Source organism: Arachis hypogaea, chromosome 20, assembly GCF_003086295.3.
Source record: "Arachis hypogaea cultivar Tifrunner chromosome 20, arahy.Tifrunner.gnm2.J5K5, whole genome shotgun sequence".
Taxonomy (NCBI): Eukaryota; Viridiplantae; Streptophyta; class Magnoliopsida; order Fabales; family Fabaceae; genus Arachis; species Arachis hypogaea.
The window spans coordinates 132,788,022-132,812,005 of record NC_092055.1 but is presented as its reverse complement, the minus strand read 5'-3'; the positions used below and the strand labels follow the sequence as shown (position 1 = coordinate 132,812,005).

The window sequence follows — 23,984 nt, the reverse complement described above, 5'->3', positions numbered from 1 at the left end:
ATTTTATTACTAAATTACTCCTATCTTTAAAAAATTATAAAATTAAAAAAAAAAAAAGACTCGAGGGAGAGGGGAGAAAGGAAAGGGGAAAGGGCGCGCGGGGGGAGGGAGGGGAGGAAAAGGGGAAAGGGAGGGGGAAGGGGGAAGGGGAAGGGAGGAGCGCCAGGGAGGGGAGGAGGTTGCTGCCATAGTCGCCGCCAGAACCGCGAACAGAGGAATACGTCGCCGCCGTTCATGCATGCTTTTGCCACCGTGGAGTGCGTCACCGGGAAGGGGAGCCCGACCCGAGGAGGGCGGCGCGCAAAGGAGAGAGAAAGGGATCTGAGGCTGAGCTAGGTTCCTACCACCGCCGATCTGCCCAGCCGCCGTCGCTCCGTCGCCCACGAGCTGCCGGTGGTTCTGCTTCGGCTTCTGTATCTGCTTCTTCTTTTGCTTTGGCTTCTGCATCTGCATCTACATTTGCATCCGCTTCTTCTTCTGCATTTGTATTTTCTTTTGCATCTGTATCTGCATCTACTTCTTCTGCTTTGGCTTCTACATCTGCATCTGCATCTGCTTCTTCTTCTGCATCTGCTTTGATTCTGCTTTTGATTCTGCTTCTGATTCTGATTTTGTGTGTTGATTTTGTTGTTGAATTTGATATTGTTGATTCTGAATTTGATTTTGTTGAATTGGGTACTCGTTGAATTTGATGTTGTTTCTGCTTCTGAATTTGATTCTGATTTTGATTATTAGTATTTGATGGGAGTAAGGGAGGTGGTGGTGGTGGAGTAAGGGAGGTGCTGATAGTGATAAAGGGTATTTTTGTTCGTAAAAAGTTAAAAGGACGATTTTAATACGGAAAAAAAATGTTAAGGATGATTCAAAATAAAAAATTACATTGGGAACGGTTTTGATTTTGACCCTCAACGTTAGGGACCAAAACAATACTTTTGACCAAAAAATCGATAAACTATACCTTGAACCGGTCTAAATTAATATTTTTTATAAAAAATAATTACAATATTTCTATTATAAAAAATGACTAATATATATATATATATATATATATATATATATATATATATATATATATATTAAGAACTCTAAATTCTAACCTTTTTCTTTTCTTTATGTCGTTATAGAGTTAGAATTTAAGATTTTTAAAATAAAAAAATATATAATAAAAATATTTTAGTCATTTTTTATAATAAGGTTATTGTAGTCATTTTTTATAAAAAAAAAAAATATTAATTTAAATCGGTTCAAGGTTTGGTTTATCGATTTTTTTACCAAATCAATTTGTCTGATCTAATTTTAACAAAAATAATATAGTTTAATCAATTATATGTATTAAATTTTAGTTAATAACAAACATCTTTACAAAAAGACGTTTTAAGCATATTTATCGGAGTGTCTCCCTTTATTTTTACATTATGTATCATTGTATTTAAATTTCGGTGTCACTTTAAATAAATTCCGGTGCTATTTTTATTTTTGGCAAGAATTCAATCTAATTAGTGTGAACCTATATTCATTCAACTAAATATAATTACAATACATTATAGATATGTTCATTCAAATCTAGTATGAGAAGCAATACTCTTAAAAAAGAGTAAGAACAACAAAAAAGAAAGAAGAATAATAAGAAGTAAAAAAATACGGTATTATGAAAAAAAATTGTGTTTTCAGTGTCAAAATTAAAAATTTTGTATTATTATTAAGAATTTTTTATACTATTTTTTTAATAAATTTTATACAATTTAAACTTCTATGTCTTCTTTCTCATCTTTTATTTCTTCTTTTTTTCATTTTTTATTTTATTTTTTATATAATTATTTTTGTTTATTTTTTAAAGAAGAATAAAATTAAGGAAAAAAAAACTATAATAACACATGAGGATGAAGAAATAAAAATAAAATGTAGTACTAATAGAAGAAAAAGGAGAAAATAAAAATAATGCACGAAAAAAGTAAAAACATGAAGGAAAAAAGTGTAATTTTATGCTTACGTTGTGTGAGTAATTTTGTTAGATTTAGACTAATTTAATTAAATTTAATTATTAAAAAAAATAAATTATAACAAGACTAAAAAATTTAGATGTGTGATAGGACGCTATGATATATATCAGTGATATAATAAAAGAAAAGGTTTAGTTTTATACCTCTTTTAATTTGGATAAAACGGTAAGAGTAACACGTACATTAATCAAAATAAAATTGACTAAATATAGTTGATGAAAAGGAATAGAAAAAACATGGTTTAGATAAGCTCTTTGGACTACATATTACTTCTTTTTAATATAAATAAAAGTTTAGATGTTCAGCTAGTGTTAAATGCAGTAACAATAACAGAAAAAAACATTAAACTCACAATCTTTTACGATATACTCTGAGTCTTTATTATTATTATTTTGTATTTATGGAGCTCAACTTAAATATGCTCACAATAATAAAATGATACTAAAATACAAGGCCTACCATTAACTTGTATTCTTATTGAAATTGTTATTAAACAATTGATTGTGAACACAACCCATACAGCACTCCCAAAGCGTACAAGTGTTTCTGTCTTTCTGATAATAGGTAACCCCGTACAGTTATTTATTTATTTCTAAACCAAAAATGAAATGGAACTTCGAAATTATTTGTAATTTATAATTGGTAAATAAAATGGACACCAAGCTTAAGAAGCCACTTTCTACACGCACATGAGATTGTTTTGAAATTCATAAATAATATATACACTAATAATCAGTCACCAAATCAATCATCATATATTTATATTTTTTTTATGTATATATAACATAATTGTTTAAAATTATAACATCATTTTAATCTTATAGCAACAAATAATTACGACCGGAATATTTATCATTAAATTCGGTAACTAATTCCTTGTTAGTTTGTAGGCATCTTGACAACATTTAGTTAAAGGAGGACAAACCTCTTCCCTTCAGCCACACTCTAGCGTTTTTATAGCAACAAAGATGAAACAAATTCAGAACTCTCTGACTTCGGTTGGCAAAAGAGGCTAAAATAAGTTCATCCTCTAGTTGCCATGTAATTATCGCTCCCCTTGTTTTTAACTACAAAAGAACAAAAAACATAGTAAGGCCAAAAACAAATGTGCCTACATAAGAATGCATACCCTACTCACACACACACACACCCCAAGTGAAGTTGCAATTGAGAAGGAAAAGGTAAAGGCTCAGAAAATAACAAAAGAAATGGAAATGATGACAAAGAAAGAAGAGAACATGAAGAGGAGTTGGATGTCAATGCCACAAAGTGAGTTCCAAGTAGCAGCAAGGGGTAACAAGAGGAGAAGGAGAGAGCTTACTGCAGTTGCACTAACAAATGAAGAAAACCAAAGTAAGGAACAAACATTGCAGCCACACCAACAGCAACAGAAGGTTGATCAAAATTCCACTACCAACACTACAAAGAGAAGTTCAAGATTCAGGGGTGTCAGCAGGTCCTAAATACTGAACTTATCCCCTGTTCTATATGCTAATATTTAGTTCCAACTTCCAAGTCATGTTAAGGACCAACTTGACTTGTTCTTTTTCCTCCCTCTCTTTGGCTAATCCATTTTGTACCTATGAATTAAAACAGACATAGATGGACAGGTCGATACGAGGCTCACTTATGGGACAAGCTCTCTTGGAACATAACACAAAGGAAGAAAGGGAAGCAAGGTATTGGCAGCTTCTTATTTTTTTTTTCCGGTTTATTGTCAATTGTTTTGTTAGTTAGGAAAGAATTTGTTTATTCTTCTGACATAATTTTTCCTTTCACAATCCTCAAACATTGTCTTTGGAACTTGGATTGGGATTGACTATTTTGACTACAGTTTACCTTGGTAAGTAGCTTAGTACACAAGCCAAGATTTTACTTTGGTAACTGTTATTCAATAATGAAAAGGCAAATAATCTTCCATATTATCACAGGGGCATATGATGAAGAAGAATCTGCTGCTAGAGCATATGATTTAGCTGCACTTAAGTACTGGGGAACATCAACTTTCACCAATTTTCCGGTATGGTGATAGATATTCCCTATTAAGTGATAGACTATTTTAGCTTAAGCTTAAATGCAAATTATTTATGACCTAATGATCCTCATACTTCTTCCTACAGATATCAGATTATGAGAAAGAGATTGAGATAATGCAAACTATGACAAAAGAAGAGTACTTGGCTACTCTAAGGAGGTAAGATAGATAGAATTCACAAGATCGGTTTAGAAGAATTACCAAGATCACTTCACTCATATTTTCACTCTCTTTTTAACTTGCAGAAAGAGCAGTGGCTTTTCAAGAGGTGTATCAAAGTATAGGGGTGTTGCAAGGTGATACTCCAAATGAAAATATGAACATCATGAGTTCTGGATTGCAATAGATGAATGTGAATCACTAATACTTGGTTAGTATATTGCAGGCACCACCACAATGGTAGATGGGAAGCACGGATCGGAAGAGTTTTTGGAAACAAATATCTCTACCTAGGCACATACAGTAAGTTAAACTGCTAGACCCCATAAGAGCTCTACAAAACTAGACTGAAACTCTTCGTGCACACACACACAAGCAGTAGTTAACCCAACTTAACTTGGATTAGTTGAAATTTAGTGGATTTTAGATACTGATAATTGTGTTAAAACAAAATTGCATATCTATTGACTTTCATTCACAACTTCTCTAGACATGTCGTTGACCAAAATCTATGAATCTTCCACTGTCCTGCAACAGGCACCCAAGAAGAAGCTGCTCGTGCTTATGACATAGCAGCCATCGAGTATAGAGGGATCCATGCTGTAACCAACTTTGATTTGAGTTCTTACATACGGTGGTTAAAGCCTTCAGGGGGGAACATCTCAGAATTAAAACAGGAATCAGAGGTAACGCCAGAGTCTCAGACAGTGGTATCTCAAACTCATTCACCAATAGAGGGGTCTAAATCCTTGGCCGTTCATACATTTAGTCCAGATTATCTCGATTTACCTCAAAATCATGAAATCTTTGAAAACAAAACATTCCAATTCTCCAGCAATAAGTCATCTTCTCCAACCGCACTCAGCCTCCTCCTCCGATCATCGATATTTAGAGAATTGGTTGAAAAGAATTTGAACATGTGTGGAGATGAAACTGATGGGGAAGACAAAAAGGATCAACGCCCACAGATAACTAGTGATGATGAGTTGGGTGGGATCTTTTACGATGGAATTAGCAATCTCCCTTATCTGTGATCTCACCAAAGAAAGAAATGAAAGAAAATGAGAGACATCCAATCCATTTCTTTGAACATGGAGAGATTCCAAAAGAAGAGTCATCCCTTGAAGGCAGAGTGCACAACTGCTAGAGACTAAAGGTTACTACTACAAATCAGAAGCATATCTGAGTTGCGATTGAATTTGAATTTCTGCAAATGTGTAAATGTGAATTATTTACAGATTTGGACTAGACAATAATGTTAACCATAGTTGTTAAAATAAGCAGCTTGATTGCCCCAGACTATGCACATGGAAGCCATAGTTGACACGGTCTAGCTTGACCACAAAGCACCTGGTGCTCATCCAAATAGCTTAGTCATATTATTTAGAGCAAATAAGTTAAGAATTCATGTATTAAATATATGAAACTTGTAACACATACAATGCTAATTATTTTGTTTTAAAATTTATTGCTGTGGTACTTTGCTAATCATTCTACATTCACAGGCATATTTACAAGAAGATAGTTTGTTGTAACTCCTACTGTCAAATGTTTGAACAACCAGCCACTTTTTATAATAAAAAAGGGGAAGGGGGGAGATAGAGTATGTTGTTTATAATGAGGAATAAAATCATATTCAAAGTTTCAAATGTTCAAAAGTGGGAAAAAAAGTTGCTTCTTATTCTTAAGCAACTGCAAGTCAAACTTGACCTTAACTAATGCATAAATAACGAGATAAGTTCCTGTTTAGTTAATGAAAAACAACTGCCTAAACCTGCAGGCTGCAGTAGCTGAACATGGATGGTGTGTCCAAGGGGTTGATTAGATAATGAAAAACCATGACATAGACAATCATATGCTTACTTTGTCTCTGTTGGTCACTTTTCATTCAACTTTCTTTTGACAACTAAATATTAGGTATATCCCTAAGGTTACAGTTTTTTTTATTTCACATAAAAAATTGAAGGAGTTGCTAAGTTGTTTGGGCGATCTTCATTGGTCCAAAATGACAGGTTCAACAGGAAAGGCAGAAGGGCACACTAACCAGGATTCTTTAGAAACTAGAGATCAATTCTCTATAATGGTTTTAATTGCAACTACCCATTCAATAGATAACAGAGAAAAAGGCCACTATTTCTAACCTACATCATTAAAACAATGGTAACATCCTACAGTATTTTATATGATATAAAGTAATGATGAGCTAATGTCATAATTCTAGAAAGGTAAACCCAAAAAAACAAACTGATCACAGAGAATGAGCAGACTGATGAAAACACCAGTTTATCCGGAGTAAAAAAATTCAAGCAAAATCTAAGAGTGAAAAGTAACTGGCATCCCTAAAATTGGGAGAATAAATTGAGAAAACAAATTGCAAGATATATAACCTTTTGTATGGATCGGAAGAGTTCAAGTTACTTTGGACATTATATATATATCCTATGACTTGGGACTTACTCTCTGCACTTTAAAAATTGAAGTGGTTAATAAGTCATTGGGAAAGCAAGGCAGAAGGCACCCCCGGATACAATTTGTTCTTATCTAAAATTCAACTCAGTATAAGGGTTATAAGGATTTTAATGGATGTTACATGGAATACTTCTTCATGCTTTATTAATAACATAAGCAAATGCCAGCCCTCTTTGACTATCTTCTAGATATTTTTCTTTATACTTTTCAATCCCAATTTTAGTATTGCTCTTAAGCACTGCAGATTCAATTCTAGGATTTCTAACCTACATCAGTAAAACAGTCATAACATCCTACAATCGAATAACTTTGGTTATATTGATGTGCCATATAGTAATGATGAGATAATACTACAATGCTGAAAAGGTAAGATATACCCCAGAAAACAGACGGATAACAGAGAATGAACAAAGTGATGAAAACACAGGTTGATCTGAAGTCAATACTTTAAGCAAAATCTAAATGCTAAATCCATCAGCATACCTCTTCTACAATGATACATCTGTTGGGTTTTGTTAAAATCTTACAGACTTTCTGTCCTCATGTGATGGCATCAAAATTTAAAATTGCTTTCTTTTGTTTCTGAAAAGCTTATCTCGTTTCGCATAAACATAAGAGAGGAAAAGGAAAGCCACTGCCGAGAATGAAACTGAAGCCCAGGGAAATGAAGGGTCCTTAAAGCACACAAGGGATGCCTCAATCTCCTGAGAAGCATGATAAACAATTGAGTGAATGGCATACAGATCATGATCGGAAGACCTCGAGTAGTACAAAGCCATCTCGAAATCCAAATGCGACAGCGCAGACACAGCCTTGTTCAGCTTGTGCTTGAAAAGGTTCCACCTCTGAACAAACTCAACATGTTGCTTCCCCTTGAGCAGATTCCTGTCTCCCCCATGTGTTTCAATGGACTGAAGGACATCTATAGCGCTTGATATGCTGTAATTCATTGTCGTCAACAGAATATTCCTCCGCGCTGCATCTTTCTGCACAAAGGACAGAGACGACAGCTCAGAGAATGGCCCAAACGGTGTCTGCCCTATGCTCCAAGTATAATCCACCAGGGTACTGTTGTGCCTTGGGCTCCAAGAAAGATGTGTTGGTGAAACTCCCCACATGCTCTGCAGGATCGATCCAACCAGCGGCCTCACGAGCTCTCTCGTTTGTGTAAACACATGCCGACCATTACAGCTATAATCACTCACAGTCTGCGTATTCCTGGTCCGAACCGCAATTACCATATCCTTAAAAGCAACACTCTGATGATACCTATCCAACAACAGAAGCGAATTGTAGTCCAAATCAAACACATACACCGGCACAATCCTACCAAAATCCTCCTCCGGCATGCCGGCAGACTTCCTAATCTCGTCAGCTGAATCAGATAGAATCTGATGCAGCCTCTTAGAGTCCAAGTACTCACTCACAATCAATGTATAATTATCAAACAAGAACCTAGAAGTATACGAATTCATCGACCGCGAAATTGCAAACGAACAAACAGCACACTCAGTGTACTTAACCTCATACGACTTAAAGGTCAATGACTGAGAACCCAACAAAAGCCCATTCTCACCAACCTCATCCTTGAAAACCTTCTCAATCGCGCTCCATTCCAATCCACGAGGGTCCTTCTCCCCTGAATAAATATGCACAAACTGCACAACCAGCGAATTCTCGAAGGGAACCGGAATCCTCAGCGAAGGCACCATAAAAACCTGATATGCACTCCACACCAACGAGGCAAGGTCGGCGGCAAATGCCTTCTGGGACTTGGGGCGGCCATGGGCGGCAGCGAGCGGGTGAAACTCGCCACGGGGGATGACACCGTCGCCGGATATTGCAGGGCCGTAATCGAAGGGGCCGGCACCTAAGTCGATCCAGACATAACGCTCCTTAGCAGTCCAAACGCTGCCGAGGCATTTAGTGACAGCCGGGGACGAGTCACCGGAGCCTTCGTTGAAGCTATAAGCATAGGGTTTGGGGCGAGACAAATTGATGAGGTAGATGTAGACGCCTTGGACGGGCTTGAGGGAGTGGTAATCGCGCTTGATGATTTCATCGATGGGGGAGTAAGGGATTGGGGTGAGGGAGGAGCGGAGAGGGGAGGGGGTGGAGTTAATGAGGGAGGAGAGGGCTTGGGAGAGGGATTGGGAGAGAGAGGAGGGAGAGTGGGAGAGGTGGAGGTGGAGAGAGTGGGAGAGGGAGAGAGGGTGGGGTTGGGAGGGGAAGGGGGAGATGAGGTGGAAGTGGTGGGAGGGGGAGGAGGCGGCGGAGAGGAAGGAGGAGAGGAGGGAGGGGGTGTCGGAGGGGAAGTCGCCGACCAGGCGGAGGGAGAGGGAGAGAGGGAGGGGGAGAGACAGGAGGGAGGAGATTAGGGTTGGGATGTGGGGGTTTGGGTGAGAGTGGGAGAGGGATGATTTGATCGTGGATGGGAGGATGAGGAAGGTGTCGTTCGTGGCTTCTCGGTCGATGCGGTATTGCTGGGATAGGAATGAGTCTAGCCCTATGATTGGGGCGCCGCCGCTGCTCGTGGTGGTTGTTAGGAGGACGACGAGGAAGAGGAGAGTGGACATTGTGACTTATGAGTGATGATGCGGCGGCGGAGTGGGCTTATGGGTCTCAGCTCCGAACCATTTGGCAAGTTGTAGTGCCTGAGTGAACTCATCAGTCAACTATGCTTGAAATGAAAATCCATTGGTAGGGACTGAAAATCAACTACCGTTAAATTTTTACTTTTTTTTTTTTAACGAAATAACAATTAAATTAGTTCTACATTTTTTAAATGAAAATCCATAATTTGACGGTGCACTTAGCTGGCAAAGGAATTTTGAAACAAAACATGTTTTTTAAATTTTTTTAATAATTACTAAATAATTTTTATCTAATTTTAATTACAAATTAATTTTATATATTTTATTAAATCATAAAAATTATTTTTTATTTTATAAATTATTATTTTATCATTAATCTATTATGTTTATTAACAATTAAAAACAAAAATAATAACGAATTAGATCTTTCATTGATCGTAATAAATTTTTTGACAATCCCAATCGATTAAAAGATTATATTTGATCCGTGACGTTCGTTCAGGACTGTGAAATCGTGTTTCTTTGAAAATCAATCGATTGGATTATCAAAACAATCGATTGAATTTCAGGTTTTCCATAACTCAATCGAACAGGTTGTTATCACAAAACAATCGATTGAAAATTGTAAGGACATGGTTTTCGCAAAAATTAATCGATTGGTCATATTACCCAATCGATTGAACGATGACTAAAATGTGGGTTTTTAATAATTCAATCGATTGCTTATACTACCCAATCGATTGAATGCTTCAAAACAACCTGAAGTCTCACAATTCAATCGATTGGTTGTGCTACCCAATTGATTGAAGTGTGTACCACGCTTATTTCAATTTTGTTATCGTTTTTATAAATTATTATCTTATTATTCATCTATCTTATCTTTAAAATTCTATCTTCAATTTTTAAGGTTTTATTTTGATTTAAATACTCTAATCTTTTTTTTTTTTTAAATGAATGTGAAAAAGTAGCACTCCGGTCTCTATAACCATTCTATGTATGAAAAGAGGAGATTAATACTAGCCTCAATTTTTTTCCATTAATATCAAGTTCCAACTAGTTATCAAAGCACTGCAATACTCCACAGTTTAGGAACAAAATGTGTATCAGCATAGCTATTAATCTCCTCTTTTCATACATAGAACGGTTATAGAGACCAGAGTACTACTCTTTCACATTCATTTGAAGAAAAGATAAGATTAGAGTATCTAAATCAAAATAAAACCTTAAAAATTGAAGATAGAATTTTAAAGATAAGATAGATGAATAATAAGATAATAATTTATAAAAACGATAACAAAATTGAAATAGGCGTAGTACACACTTCAATCGATTGGGTAGCACAACCAATCGATTGAATTCGGCAAATTCATATTGTTTTGATGAATTCAATTAATTGGGTAACAAAATTGTGAGATCTCAAGTTGTTTTGAAGCATTCAATCGATTGGGTAGTATAAACAATCGATTGAATTATAAAAACTCACATTTTAGTCATCGTTCAATCGATTGGGCAATATGACCAATCGATTGATTTTTGCGAAAACCATGCTGCCTTACAATTTTTAATCGATTGTTTTGCGATAATAACCTGTAGTCCAATCGATTAAGTTATGGAAAACTTGAAATTCAATCGATTGTTTTGATAATCCAATCGATTGATTTTTAAAGAAACACGATTTCACAGTCCTGGACGAACATCACGGATCAAATATAATCTTTTAATCGATTGGAATAGCCAAAAAGTTTATTACGATTAATGGAAGATCTAATTCGTTATTGTTTTATTTTTTATTGTTAATAAACATAATAGATTAATGATAAAATAATAATTTATAAAATAAAAAATTGTTTTTATGATTAAATAAAATATATGGGGTTAATTTATAATTAAAATTAGATAAAAACTATTTAGCAATTATTAAAAGAACTTAAAAAATATATTTTGTTCTGGAACCATTTAATGGTCTAAACGTTCTGAGACCATCAAATCCAGTGCCCACTTAGCTAAAGAATATAACTCAACACATGAGGATAGATGGAACTTGGTCTTCTAATTCGGATATCCTTTAGCAGGAGGCATTGAACTTCTATAAAAAAAACTCTTTTGCGTAACTAACCCGATGGAGGTGGACTGTTTGGGAGATTTTTTTAGTACTACTCTTAACAAAAAAAAAGCTTGTGAGAACCTTACTAAATTAATGTCGATGTTGGAAGTCAAATTAGCAATGGACAGCATGAGTCTTTTCAAAACCCTTGGACGACAGATTCTAAGCATTCTTTTTTAGAGAATATTGGAATATAGTGGGTCAAGATGTGTAAGGTCTAGTTCATAGGGTGTTTCAAGGTGACACGATTAATTCAATTATGCTTGAAATCCTTATTGTGCTTATTCCTAAGGTTGAAACCCCTAGCTGAATGAAGGATTTTTAATCAATCTTTGTAACGTCATTTATAAGATAGTAACTAAGGTGCTAGTAAGTCGTTTGAGACCTTACTTATCTAATATTATTAGTCCGAATTAGAGAGGCTTCATTCCTGGGAGAGGAGCTCCGGACAACATCATTGTGGCGCAAAAAGTGCTCCATTTCTTGAAGAAAACGTAGTCGATAAAGGGCGCTATTGCTTTTAAGATCGATCTAGAAAAGGCATATGATCGGATAGACTGAAAGTTTTTAAACTACACCTTTAGTAGTTTCGGTTTTTCTACCTCTGCTAGGAGTCTCATTGTGAACTGTATTCAAGCGTCATCTCTTTCGATCTTGTGGAATGGAAGTAGGTTAGATGGATTCTAACCCAAGATAGGGTTGCATCAGGGAGATCCGATATCGCCGTATCTGTTTGTCCTCTGTATAGAGATGCTAGCTAGCTTTATTTCTAATCAAGTGGAGTTGAGGGCTTGGGACCCGGTTGCTATTTCTCGAGGAGGCCTGCAAATCTCGCATCTCATGTTCGCCGATGATCTTCTTTTTTTGTAAAGCAAGCAAGACTCTCAAGTTCATCAGGTCATGCATTTTTTGAACTTGTTCTGTAAGGCATTGAGCATGAAGCTAAACTTAGATAAGTCCAAAGCTGTGTTCTAAGAGCGTGTCTAATAATCATAAAGATGTATAGGCAAGTGTGTCATTGATACGCGAGCATCTTTCCTATCTTTTCCTAGTGAATTTGCATTTAAATTATTGAGTTTAATCAAGAATTAATTATCTTTTAGCCACTATGGATGCTACTTTGAGTCTTGTGCAACTCTATTTATTTTAGGTAGCATTCAGTTGGATTTGATGGAATTTCTGCAGAAGAAGAGATGAAGGCGAATGATGCTGTCAACCCTGACCTCTCTACACTCAAACCTGAATAACTCGAGGTACAAAGGTCCAATGGACGTGATTCTAGTGGCGTTGGAAAGTTAACTTCCAGAGCTTTTCAACGATATATAATAGTCCATACTTCTTCTCTGAACTCGCTGCCAAGGCTGCGCCTAACTTGAGATTTCTAAGTTAGGCGCAAGACACAACAACAATTTGCGAGATTGGTCCTGCCCACTTCAAGTTAGGCGCACTAAAGCCCAAGTTAGGTGCAGCTTCACTCAACTAAACTCCAATTCATGCTGCCAAGCCCAAGTTAGATGTGGATCCTAGTGAAGCCAAGTGGTCTCCATCCATCAATTGAAGATTTGCTGATTGCTATAATTAATTCTAATTTAAATTCAAATATTATTTTTAGGAAAAGATATTATTTTTAGTTTTAGATATTTTGATTTTAAATTTATTAGGATTAGTTATAAAAGTGAGAAACTTTCCTTCCCTAGGGGATTCAGATCTATCAACTCAGTACATTTTACCTGAATCCTTATTTTCTCTTTTCCATGAGCAACTAAACCTCCATTGTTAAGGTTAGGAGCTCTATCTATTGTATAGATTGATTTTATTGTTTCTCTATTTTAATTCATGTCTTGATTTATATTTAAGAATTGTTTTCGTCTTTAATTTATGAATTTGGGTGGAACGGAAGTATGACCCTCTTTCTATTTGAGTTCTTGTATAACTTGGAAAAGCTCTTTACTTGAACAACAGCTTGAAAACAAATTCTCCTAAATTTTAATTATCTGGATTAACGGGATACGTGACATATAATCCTTTTATTTTTGGATAATTAGAGTTTTTGTGGCATATAAACTGGAATGTGATCATCACCCTTTAATTGGAATTAATTGACTAAGGAATTGGCTGTTGATGAATTTTAGAGAAGACTAGGAAGGTCTAAGGAATTAGGGTCTAGTCACATGTAGTTTGCCATGAATTAAATCTTGCATGATTAAAATAGTTAATAAGAAAAGTCAATGCGAAAAATAGATAACTCTGAAGCCTTAACTATTTCTTCATATTTTATTCCTTACCTATTCACCTGTCTGTCTTCAAACTCTTCTTTATTTTTTAATGCTTTTGAACTTCCAAACACTATTTTCTGTTTGTCTAACTAATCCTATCAAACACTATTGTTGCTTAATCCATCAATCCTCGTGGGATCGACCCTTACTCACGTAAGGTATTACTTGGTACGACCCGGTGCACTTGCCAGATACTTTGTGGTTATAAATTCCGCACCAAGTTTTTGGCACTATTGCCGGAAATTGACTGTGATTAACAACTATTAGTTATTTGATTGTTTAGATTAGGCGTTTTAATTTTAATATTATTTAAATATTGTTTTATTATTTTTCAAAAAAAAAATTTAAATTTTCCTTTTTTTTTTATTTTTCCTTAGCAAACCCCTTGCCCCCGTTTTATTATTATTATTTTTTTTACTTCCGTTTAAAATTTTTTTTATAAATCTCGTTGATTTTTTATTTTATTTTATTTCTCTTTTTATTTTCATTTTTTTCTTCGTTTTACTTTGTTTATTTTTTTATTTTATTTTTATTTTTTTAACTTTTTATATTCTATTAGTTTTATTTTATTTTTATCTTTAAAAATAATAATAATAATAAAATAAAATAACACTAACTTTTTTTTTAATTTCTGATATTAAGTTTGGTGTTTTCTAGTTAGTTTTATTTTAATTTTTCTTATTTTAATTTTTAGAATTCTGTTCTTTCTTCTTTACTTTCCTGTTTACCACATGGTGCGTTTAATCCTTTTTGGTGTTTTGTGCTAAGGAAAAATAATGGAGCGAGATCATATGGGTTACTACTCACACCCAAGTAGTAATTCATATGATTGTAGATGGAGGAACTACCCAAATTTTGGTTGACAAAGTCAAAACCAAAGAAACTTCAATGCTCTATGTTCCAACTATCAAGAACCTCCATCTCCATATTCATATCAAGAACCACCACCTCTCTATCCGTATCGTGAACCATCATCCTTCTACCCATACCAAGAACCGCCACCTCTCTATCCATATCAAGAACCATCATCTCCTTCTTATTCATATCAAGAGCCACCTCCTTCTTATTCATCTCAAATACCATCAGATCTTGAGCTTCTCATGAAAGAATTCTTACATGATATAAAGACAAGTGTCAAAAATGTAGAGAAGCATGTGCAGTTGATTATCAAACCACAGGAAGAGGAGCAAGCAAATTCCTTCCCAAGAGATATAATACAAGATCCTATAGAAGAAAGTGAGGAGATCAACCAAAAGAGTTCATACTCCAGTGAACTAGAGAACTTTCCATCCTCACACATGGAAGAAGAGGAAGATGCAAAAACAAAGGAGGAAGATGCACCCACAAAGGAGGAAGATGCACAACCTCTCATGTCCTTGGTAAGCAATGAAGAAGAGATTGAATTAGAAGACAGCTACCAAGAGGAAGAGGTTGAAATTGAGGAAGCCTACAAAGAAGTGGAAGAATTCAAAGAAGAACACAAGGGAGTGGAGCTTGCAAGACCTCTCCCAAAGCCATCATCATCCAATACAACATTCAAGTAGGTAAAATTCCTATCCTTAACCTTTACGTTCCCACTTGAATATGGGCTACTGGAGACAGATGGTCAACTTAGAGCTCTTTGTGACATTAAGAGTAAGAGGAAGATAGTTAGTGGTGAGAGTTGTCAAGCAAGGTTCAATATGATTGCATGCTCCAAAGTGAAGTGCAAGGATTGGTGTAGAGCTCAATTGAATGGGTCTAGAAGGTTGTTTGGATGTCTCTATGAGAATTCAGATTGCTTGCCACCCGGTGGGAACAATGGTGATCCACAAGAAGACGAGTGTAAAAGCAAGGTTTAGGACCCTGGAATTCATTCTCACAATCAACACTATTGGGGCCTTGTCACTTGCTTCAACTTGCTCGAAGGCGTTATGCGCCTAGTTTGGAATCCCGGTGGCCATTGGAATTACAAACATTGGTGGAGATTTCCGGATCAGTACAAGCACAAACCACCATGACAAGGAGCTCACCACATGTCCAACTTAAGAACTTTAACTAAAAGTGCTAGGTGGGAGACAACCCACCGTGGTATGATCATTCCTTTTCATTCTTAGCTTTATTTTGTTTTATTTTTATTAGTGGTAGTTTTCTTACTTATTTGATTTAACTAAAAGTTCTCCTAGATCATGCAGCTATTTTATCACAGGAACCGAACACCTCAGCGCTTGATTTCAAATCATTCACCCCCCCAAAATCCTAATTCTCTCTTGTTCTTTTATCCTTATATACTTCTTTCCTCTTACTATTTGTTTTTATTTTCAGTTCTTCCTTGCTTGAGGACAAGCAAACCTTTAAGTTTGGTGTTGACGCTTCGCTTAAGGGTTTTCTGTTTATTTTTATGGCACTAAAGGAGGTGAATCATCTTCACAAAGGAGCACAACCTGAAGAATAAAACGACCGCTCGGATAACTAAGGTGGTTGAGTTCCTTTTATTTTCTTTATTCCTTCCCGTTTTTATTATGTTATGTTCCGGTTTTCTGCTACTTCATTTTGTTTATTGCATGATCCTTTATTAGTAGATTCATAGGTTCTAGTTTAATTTTTTATTAAGTGCTTTAAATTCTGAAAGATGTCTCATGTATTGCCCACTGAGCTTGAAATCAAAAAGAAAGAAAAACAGATGTAGTGCATAAGAATTTGAGTTTAATTTTTAGAGTAGTCTCATTTATTCAAATGTGGTGGTATTTTCTGTGACTCTGAATGCATGACATGAACAGTGCATATTTTTGATAGTGAAGTTTATGAATGTTAAAATTGTTGGCTCTTAAAAGAATGATGAAAAAAAAGAGAAATGTTATTGATAATCTGAAGAATCATAAAATTGATTCTTGAAGCAAGAAAAAGCAGTGAAAAACACGAAGCTTGCGGAAAAAAAATATATAAATAAAAAAAATTAAAAAATAAAAAGCAAGCAGAAAAAGCCAAGAACCCTTTAAAGGCAAAGGGTAAAAAGGATCCAAGGCTTTGAGCATTAATGGATATGAGGGCCCAAAGGAATAAAATCCTGGCCTAAGCGGCTAAATCAAGCTGTCCCTAACCATGTGCTTGTGGCGTGAAGGTGTCAAGTGAAAAGCTTGAGACTGAGCGGTTAAAGTCGTGATCCAAAGCAAAAAGAGTGTGCTTAAGAACTCTGGGCACCTCTAACTGGGGACTCTAGCAAAGCTGAGTCACAATCTGAAAAGGTTCACCCAGTTATGTGTCTGTGACATTTATGTATCTGGTGGTAATACTGAAAAACAAAATGCTTAGGGTCACGGCCAAGACTCATAGCTGTGTTCAAGAATCAACATACTGAACTAGGAGAATCAATAACACTATCTGAATTCTGAGTTCCTATGGATGCCAATCATTCTGAACTTCAAAGGATAAAGTGAGATGCCAAAATTATTCAGGATTACAGTTGTAAACCCCACTACAAGAAGAGACACGAGCTTAATCGAACTCTCATTCTCAAGCAAATTCACATCCTAAGCTTACATTATTTTTGGTTGCTTGAGGACAAGCAACAATTCAAGTTTGGTGTTGTGATGCGCGAGCATCTTTCCTATCTTTTCCTAGTGAATTTGCATTTAAATTGTTGAGTTTAATCAAGAATTAATTATCTTTTAGCCACTATAGATGATACTTTGAGTCTTGTGCAATTCTATTTATTTTAGGTAGCATTCAGTTGGATTTGATGGAGTTTCTACAGAAGAAGAGATGAAGGCAAATGATGCTGTCAACCCTAACCTCTCTGCACTCAAACCTGAATAACTTGAGCTACAGAGGTCCAATGGACGTGATTCTAGTGGCGTTGGAAAGCTAACTTCCAGAGCTTTCTAACAATATATAATAGTTCATACTTCTTCTCTGAACTCGCTGCCAAGGCTGTGCCTAACTTGAGATTTCTCAAGTTAGGCGCAAGACACAACAACAATTCGCGAGATTGGTCTTGCCCACTTCAAGTTAGGCGCACTAAAGCCCAAGTTAGGTGCAACTTCACTCAACTAAACTCCAATTCATGCTGCTAATCCCAAGTTAGGCGTGGATCCAAGTGAAGCTAAGTGGTCCCCATCCATCAATTGAAGATTTGCTGATTGCTATAATTAATTCTAATTTAAATTCAAATATTATTTTTAGGAAAAGATATTATTTTTAGTTTTAGATATTTTGATTTTAAATTTATTAGGATTAGTTATAAAAGGGAGAAACTTTCCTTCCCTAGGGGATTCAGATCCATCAGATTGGAACTCAGTACATTTTACCTGAATCCTTATTTTCTCTTTTCCATGAGCAACTAAACCTCCATTGTTAAGGTTAGGAGCTCTATCTATTGTATAGATTGATTTTATTGTTTCTCTATTTTAATTAATATCTTGATTTATATTTAAGAATTGTTTTCGTCTTTAATTTATGAATTTGGGTGGAACGGAAATATGACCCTCTTTCTATTTGAGTTCTTGTATAACTTGGAAAAACTCTTTACTTGAACAACAGCTTGAAAACAAATTCTCCTAAATTTTAATTATCTGGATTAACGGGATACGTGATATATAATCCTTTTATTTTTGGGTAATTAGAGTTTTTGTGGCATATAAACTGGAATTTGATCATCACCCTTTAATTGGAATTAATTGACTAAGGAATTGGCTGTTGATGAATTTTAGAGAAGACTAGGAAGGTCTAAGGAATTAGGGTCTAGTCACATGTAGTTTGCCATGAATTAAATCTTGCATAATTAAAATAGTTAATAAGAAAAGTCAATGCGAAAAATAGATAACTCTGAAGCCTTAACTATTTCTTCATATTTTATTCCTTACCTATTCACCTGCCTGTCTTCAAACTCTTCTTTATTTTTTAATGCTTTTGAACTTCCAAACACTATTTTCTGTTTGTCTAACTAATCCTATCAAACACTATTGTTGCTTAATCCATCAATCCTCGTGGGATCGATCCTTACTCACGTAAGGTATTACTTGGTACGACCCGGTGCACTTGCCGGATACTTTGTGGTTATAAATTCCGCACCAGTCATCTATTAGATTTAGTAATAATTTGGGCAAGTACTTGGGGGTTAACCTCAATCATCTGAAGGCATCTAGAGCGGCTTGCTTAGAGGTGGTGGAGAAAATTAAGAGCAGATTGTCTAGCTGGAATGGTTGGCTTCTTAATAGGGCCGGTAGATTATGTCTTATGAAATCTGTGGCAGCTTCTCTACCTATATACCAGATGCAGGTCTTCTTCCCCAACAAGGTGTGTTCTAAGATTGATTCTGTTATGTGCAATTTCTGTTATTGAATTGGGATACTATGATTATGCCTAAGAGGTATGGTGGGCTTGTTGTTTGCGACGCTCAGTGTGTTAATACTGCCCTTCTTGGCAAACTGGTTTGGCAGCTCTTTCATGGAAGGGACAGATTATGGGTGCGCATAATGCTAGCTAAATATGTTCAAGAAAGCCTGGGTTTGGATCTTAAGTGTCCTATGCAAGTTTCGAGTATATGGCGCAACATCACAAAGATAGCTAGTAGGCTAAAAAACGGCTATATTTGGTGCATTGGTTCTTTAACTCAATCCTTCTGGTATCAACCTTAGAGGCCTTCGGGGAGGATCCGAATCTGTTTATTTCTAATCTCCTGCAGATCTTTGATACTGTGAAAACTAATGAGGTCCATCCTGATGTTTACAAGCTACTTCTATTTTCATTTGCTATACGGGATTGAGCTAAATAGTGACTTGACACTCAACCCAATGAGAGCTTGGACACTTGGGATAAGGTGGTCAATAGGTTTCTGACCAAATTCTTTCTACCTCAAAGGCTGACTAAGCTGAGGACAGATATCCAAACTTCCAGGTAGAGAGAGGGTGAGTCTCTCTATAAAGCCTGGGAGAGATATAAGTTGATGCTCAAGAAGTGTCCTCCTGATATGTTCTCAAATTGGTTTCAACTGCAGATATTTTATGATGGAGTCTCTGAGACCACTAGAATGTCTCTGGATAACTCTGCAGGAGGGTCACTCCACATGAAAAAGACCCCTGAAGAAGCGATGAGAATAGGTAAGAAAAGTAGAGGGTGACAAGCAGTTATAAGAATGAGGAAAGAAGAAAATGAAAATGATGATATGAAGAGGGATGACAACTGCTACTAAGAAATAAGAAGCGCGAAAGGTTAGGGGTATAATGGACCTTTCTACAAGCTTTCAAATCATATTTAAAAGCGCATTTAATGCGTCCAGCACAACAACCGAAGCGGCACCCTCAAACAAAGGGCTGGGGGCAACCCCCACGGCTGAGGAAGGTGCTAGAAGAGTAAAAATCATGCCGGCAAAGACACGTGGGGAGAATATCGCCTCTCACGAGGACACGGGCAGAGCGAATGCACCAGTCGCGAGTCTCGCAACTTGATGCATTTAGGGCACCGTTCTTGCTCAGGCCGACAGATGGGGGTCCACCAAATAGACCCACTCCCCGTCCGTACGACATGACGTCCTGCACGTGCCTTGATCTCTCGAATAGATCCTGACAGTTGGTGGAAGCTTCTGAGGGGTTGGGCGCTGACGAAAGAGGGCCCACCCATATAATCTGGGATAAAAGGAGAGGGACCTACCCCTCTCCTTAGCTATGTAACCCTAATTAGCCGCCTCATCGTACGGACTCTTACTTTAGCATCAGAATATCCTTGCAGGTGACCCATTCGCCGACCAACCGACGACTCACAGTCTCGATATCTCACTTCGACTCTCTCATTTAGGTTCTGATTCTCACCTCCAACGATATCTCTTCAATCGGTCTAATGGACTACCAAACATATTAGAAAATAAAATGTATTAGAGATTATATTACATAATGTATTAGAAAATATTAGGATTTTCTTTTTAAATACATATTGTTTAGTAAAATTACTGGTCAAATATTATATTTATTATTTAATTAATATCTTTTATATTGTATAATACTGTTTTTATTTTGATATAAATATTATATAATAATTATTAAATTTAATATTTAATTGTAAATTTGATTACTTTGCAATGTATAATTTTTAAAATTATTATTAGATATTAATTTTGATTCACTATTAATTTATATACAAGTAATAGTAGTCTTTTTTGTTCTCTAATTATTTAACATTGCAACTTTAATAATTATAAAAATATAAATTAATTTCCAATAATTTTTATATTTGTTCAATTCAATCTCTGTAACTAATTGACAATAGATCACATATTAATGTATCAGGTAACGTATTACGATTTATTTTCTTTTTAATGTGTCTACGTGAATTTGTCTTTTTTTTATTAGGAATTGAATTGAACAAATATAAAAATAGTTAAAAATTAATTTATATTTTTATAATTGTTAAAGAATACAATGCCCATCAAATAAACAATCAAGGATCGAAAAAGGGTTTTTATGTTGTGATAAGAACAAATGTGTGGATGCCCATTTATGACTTAGGCGGTTAATTGAAGGAATCATCTTTCTAAAGATGAATTCATATTAATTGAGAGTTGAAAATAAAGTCTCCTTATGTGTATAAATAGGAGGTTAAGCCTCCGTGAATAATACATCAATAACAAATACTATTCTCTCTCTCTTTATTCTACAACAAATAATATTTCTTCTATACATTACTAATATTTCTTCCTTTCTTTTACGTTGCTACATATATTTAAATATATGAATCATCTTTATTATATTGAGTAATTATATTGGTAGCTAGATATAATATTAATACTAAGGCTATCTATTTATGTTTCTTTATTTTATATCTATTTCCTCTTTCTTATTTATTTATTGGGTAAAGTATATTTTTTGTCCCTGAAATTTAGCAAAAAATTTAAAAATACCCTTAAGTTTTATTTTGTTTCAATTTTGTCCTAGAAGTTTTTGATTTGCATCAAATATACCCTTAACGGCTAAATTTTAAAAAAAATTAAGACCAATCTAACAATAATGCATGAAAAATATGCTTGATTTGCTTGTATTGAGGGTTATTCTTATGAAATTGTTGTTGAATTGGTCTTAAATTTTTTGAAAAATTAGCCGTTCGGGGTATATTTGAAGCAAATCGAAAACTTTTAGGACAAAATTGAAACAAAATAAAACTTAGGGGTATTTTTGAAACTTTTGTCAAACTTTAGGGACAAAAAATATACTTTACCCTTATTTATTTATTCTACAACACGTTATCAGCACGAGACTCTGATAAAATATTTAGGAAGACTCAGGTAACAAATTTTCATTATGTCGAAGCTCTCTCATCTTAAATTTAATGCTCTTGATATATTTGGAAACAATTATTTATCATAGATACTAGATGATAAAATCCATCTTGATTCAATAGATCTTGGAGATACCATTAAGGCTGAAAATAATGTATCCTAGAAGGATAAAGCCAAAGCCATGATTTTCCTTCAGCGTCATCTTGACGTATGATTGAAAAATGAATATCTCACATTAAAAGATCCTGTAGATCTGTGAAAAGACCTTGAAGAAAGGTACAATCATCAAAAGACGGTGGTACTTCCTCAAGCCCGATATGTTAGAGAAAACTTTCTCGACTTTCTATGCCTTGAATGTGCTCCTGCAGTAGCAGTATCGAGAAAAATGATTTAAAAAAAATATTTTGAACTAATTTCTTGCCTTCTTGTTGCTGAACGCAACAATGAGTTGCTCTTAAGAAATCATGAAGTGTGCCCAGCTGGCGCCGTCCCGTTTTCTGAAGCAAATGCGGTAAATCATAACTCCAGAAGAGGTAAATGGCAAGATTTTGGTAATAAAAAAAACTATGGAAGGAAGAAAAATTATATTCATAAGAAAGGATCTCACCAGAAGTGGGATAAAGAAAGAAACAATGGGCAAAGTAAATCAATTGAGGATAAATACTTCCGTTGTGGTGGAAAGGGCCATTAGTCATATACCTGTCGTACCCCAATGCACCTAGTTGATCTTTATCAAGCATCCTTGAAAAAGGATGATAAAGAAAAGGAAACAAATTTTGTTTCAAATGATGAAAATTCCACCACTCATTATGATGTATCTAATTTCTTTAAGGATTCTGAAGGAAATATTGGTTATTTGATCAATGATGGAATAGTTTAATATGTGAGTTTGTTAAGTATTCATAAATTTTTGTTAAGTTTTATTTTTATGCATCTGAATTTCAAATATGATATTTATGAATTTCAAAACTATTGCATGTGTATTTCTACTCATTTTATTATAATTATTTGTCTTTAAAGAAAATGGCAAGGATATATAATGAGGATGTATGCCTTGCGGATAGTGCAACTTCGCACACTATTCTTAAAAGTAATATATATTTTACCCATCTTGTGCCAAAAGAAGAATATGTTAATACTATTATTGGCTCAGGCAATGTGATTGAAGGCTCCGGAAGAGCTATAATTTTGTTTCCTGGAGGAACAAAATTCATAATAAATAATGCACTATTATCTACCAAGTCTCTGAGAAACTTGTTGAGCTTTAAAGATATTCGCTGAAATGGATATCATATTGAGACTATGAATGAGGGAAATCATGAGTACTTATGTATCACAACTCATGATTCAAATAAAAAGGTTATATTAGAAAAGTTACCCTCACTTTCATCTGGGTTATATTATATCAAGATTAATGCAATTGAATCACATGCCACTGTAAATCAGAAGTTTACTAACCCAAATGAATTCATAAATTGGCACGACCGATTGGGTCATCCGCGAACAACCATGATGCCGAGAATTATTGAAAACTCCCATGGACATTCACTAAAGAACCAGAAGATTCTTAAATCTAGTGAATTTTGTTGTGCTGCCTGTTCTCAAGGGAAGTTAATTTTAAAGCTATCACCAGTAAAGATTGGATTTGAGTCCCCTGAATTCTTAGAAAGGATTCAAGGTGATATACGTGGACCTATTCATCCACCATGTGAATCTTTTAGATATTTTATGGTCCTGATAGATGCATTTTCGAGATGGTCACATGTGTGCTTATTGTCTTCTCGCAACCTGGCGTTTGCGAGATTACTAGCTCAAATTATTCAATTAAAAGCACAATTTTCAGAAAATTCAATCAAAGTAATTCGTCTTGATAATGCTAGTGAATTTACTTCCCAAACTTTTGATGCTTATTGTATGGCTAATGAAATAAGTGTTGAACATCCAGTAGCTTATGTTCACACACAAAATGGGTTAGCAGAATCACTTATTAAACGCCTCCAATTAATTGCTAGACCCTTACTTATGAGAACGAATCTCTCAACCTCGATTTGGGGGCATGTTATTTTACATGCCGCAGCACTTATTCGTTTGAGGCCAACGAG

At 35.2% G+C, this 23,984-nt stretch overlaps 2 protein-coding genes across 3 annotated transcripts; one reads left to right on the top strand and one right to left on the bottom strand.

The window, feature by feature from the left end:
- Positions 1-2,734: 2,734 nt before the first annotated feature.
- Positions 2,735-9,373, bottom strand: LOC112782622 (uncharacterized). 2 transcript variants are annotated; one of them, XM_025825101.2, is made up of 2 exons: positions 7,147-9,373; positions 2,735-3,067 (listed from the first exon to the last, which is right to left on the bottom strand). In XM_025825101.2, exon 1 carries the CDS (start codon positions 9,237-9,239, stop codon positions 7,224-7,226), a length of 2,016 nt encoding a protein of 671 aa, XP_025680886.1. In that variant the 5' UTR covers positions 9,240-9,373; the 3' UTR covers positions 2,735-3,067; positions 7,147-7,223. The 2 variants fall into 2 exon arrangements, with proteins under 2 accessions (XP_025680886.1, XP_072086962.1); XM_072230861.1 differs by lacking the exon at positions 2,735-3,067 and adding an exon at positions 4,574-5,222.
- Positions 3,010-5,745, top strand: LOC112786405 (AP2-like ethylene-responsive transcription factor BBM2). Its single transcript, XM_072230862.1, has 8 exons — positions 3,010-3,456; positions 3,597-3,679; positions 3,835-3,843; positions 3,932-4,020; positions 4,121-4,194; positions 4,281-4,331; positions 4,421-4,497; positions 4,732-5,745. Exons 1-8 carry the CDS (start codon positions 3,122-3,124, stop codon positions 5,226-5,228), a joined length of 1,215 nt encoding a protein of 404 aa, XP_072086963.1. The 5' UTR covers positions 3,010-3,121; the 3' UTR covers positions 5,229-5,745.
- Positions 9,374-23,984: the final 14,611 nt, after the last annotated feature.

What these genes read in the sequence shown, in the direction of transcription:
- LOC112786405 (XM_072230862.1), top strand. Translation starts at nt 3,122, where the DNA reads ATGCATACCCTACTCACACACACACACACCCCAAGTGAAGTTGCAATT. An exon ending in AGATTCAGGGGTGTCAGCAG is followed by an intron (nt 3,457 to 3,596) that starts GTCCTAAATACT and finishes GAATTAAAACAG; the next exon opens with ACATAGATGGACAGGTCGAT. An exon ending in CAACTTTCACCAATTTTCCG is followed by an intron (nt 4,021 to 4,120) that starts GTATGGTGATAG and finishes TTCTTCCTACAG; the next exon opens with ATATCAGATTATGAGAAAGA.
- LOC112782622 (XM_025825101.2), bottom strand. Translation starts at nt 9,239, where the DNA reads ATGTCCACTCTCCTCTTCCTCGTCGTCCTCCTAACAACCACCACGAGC.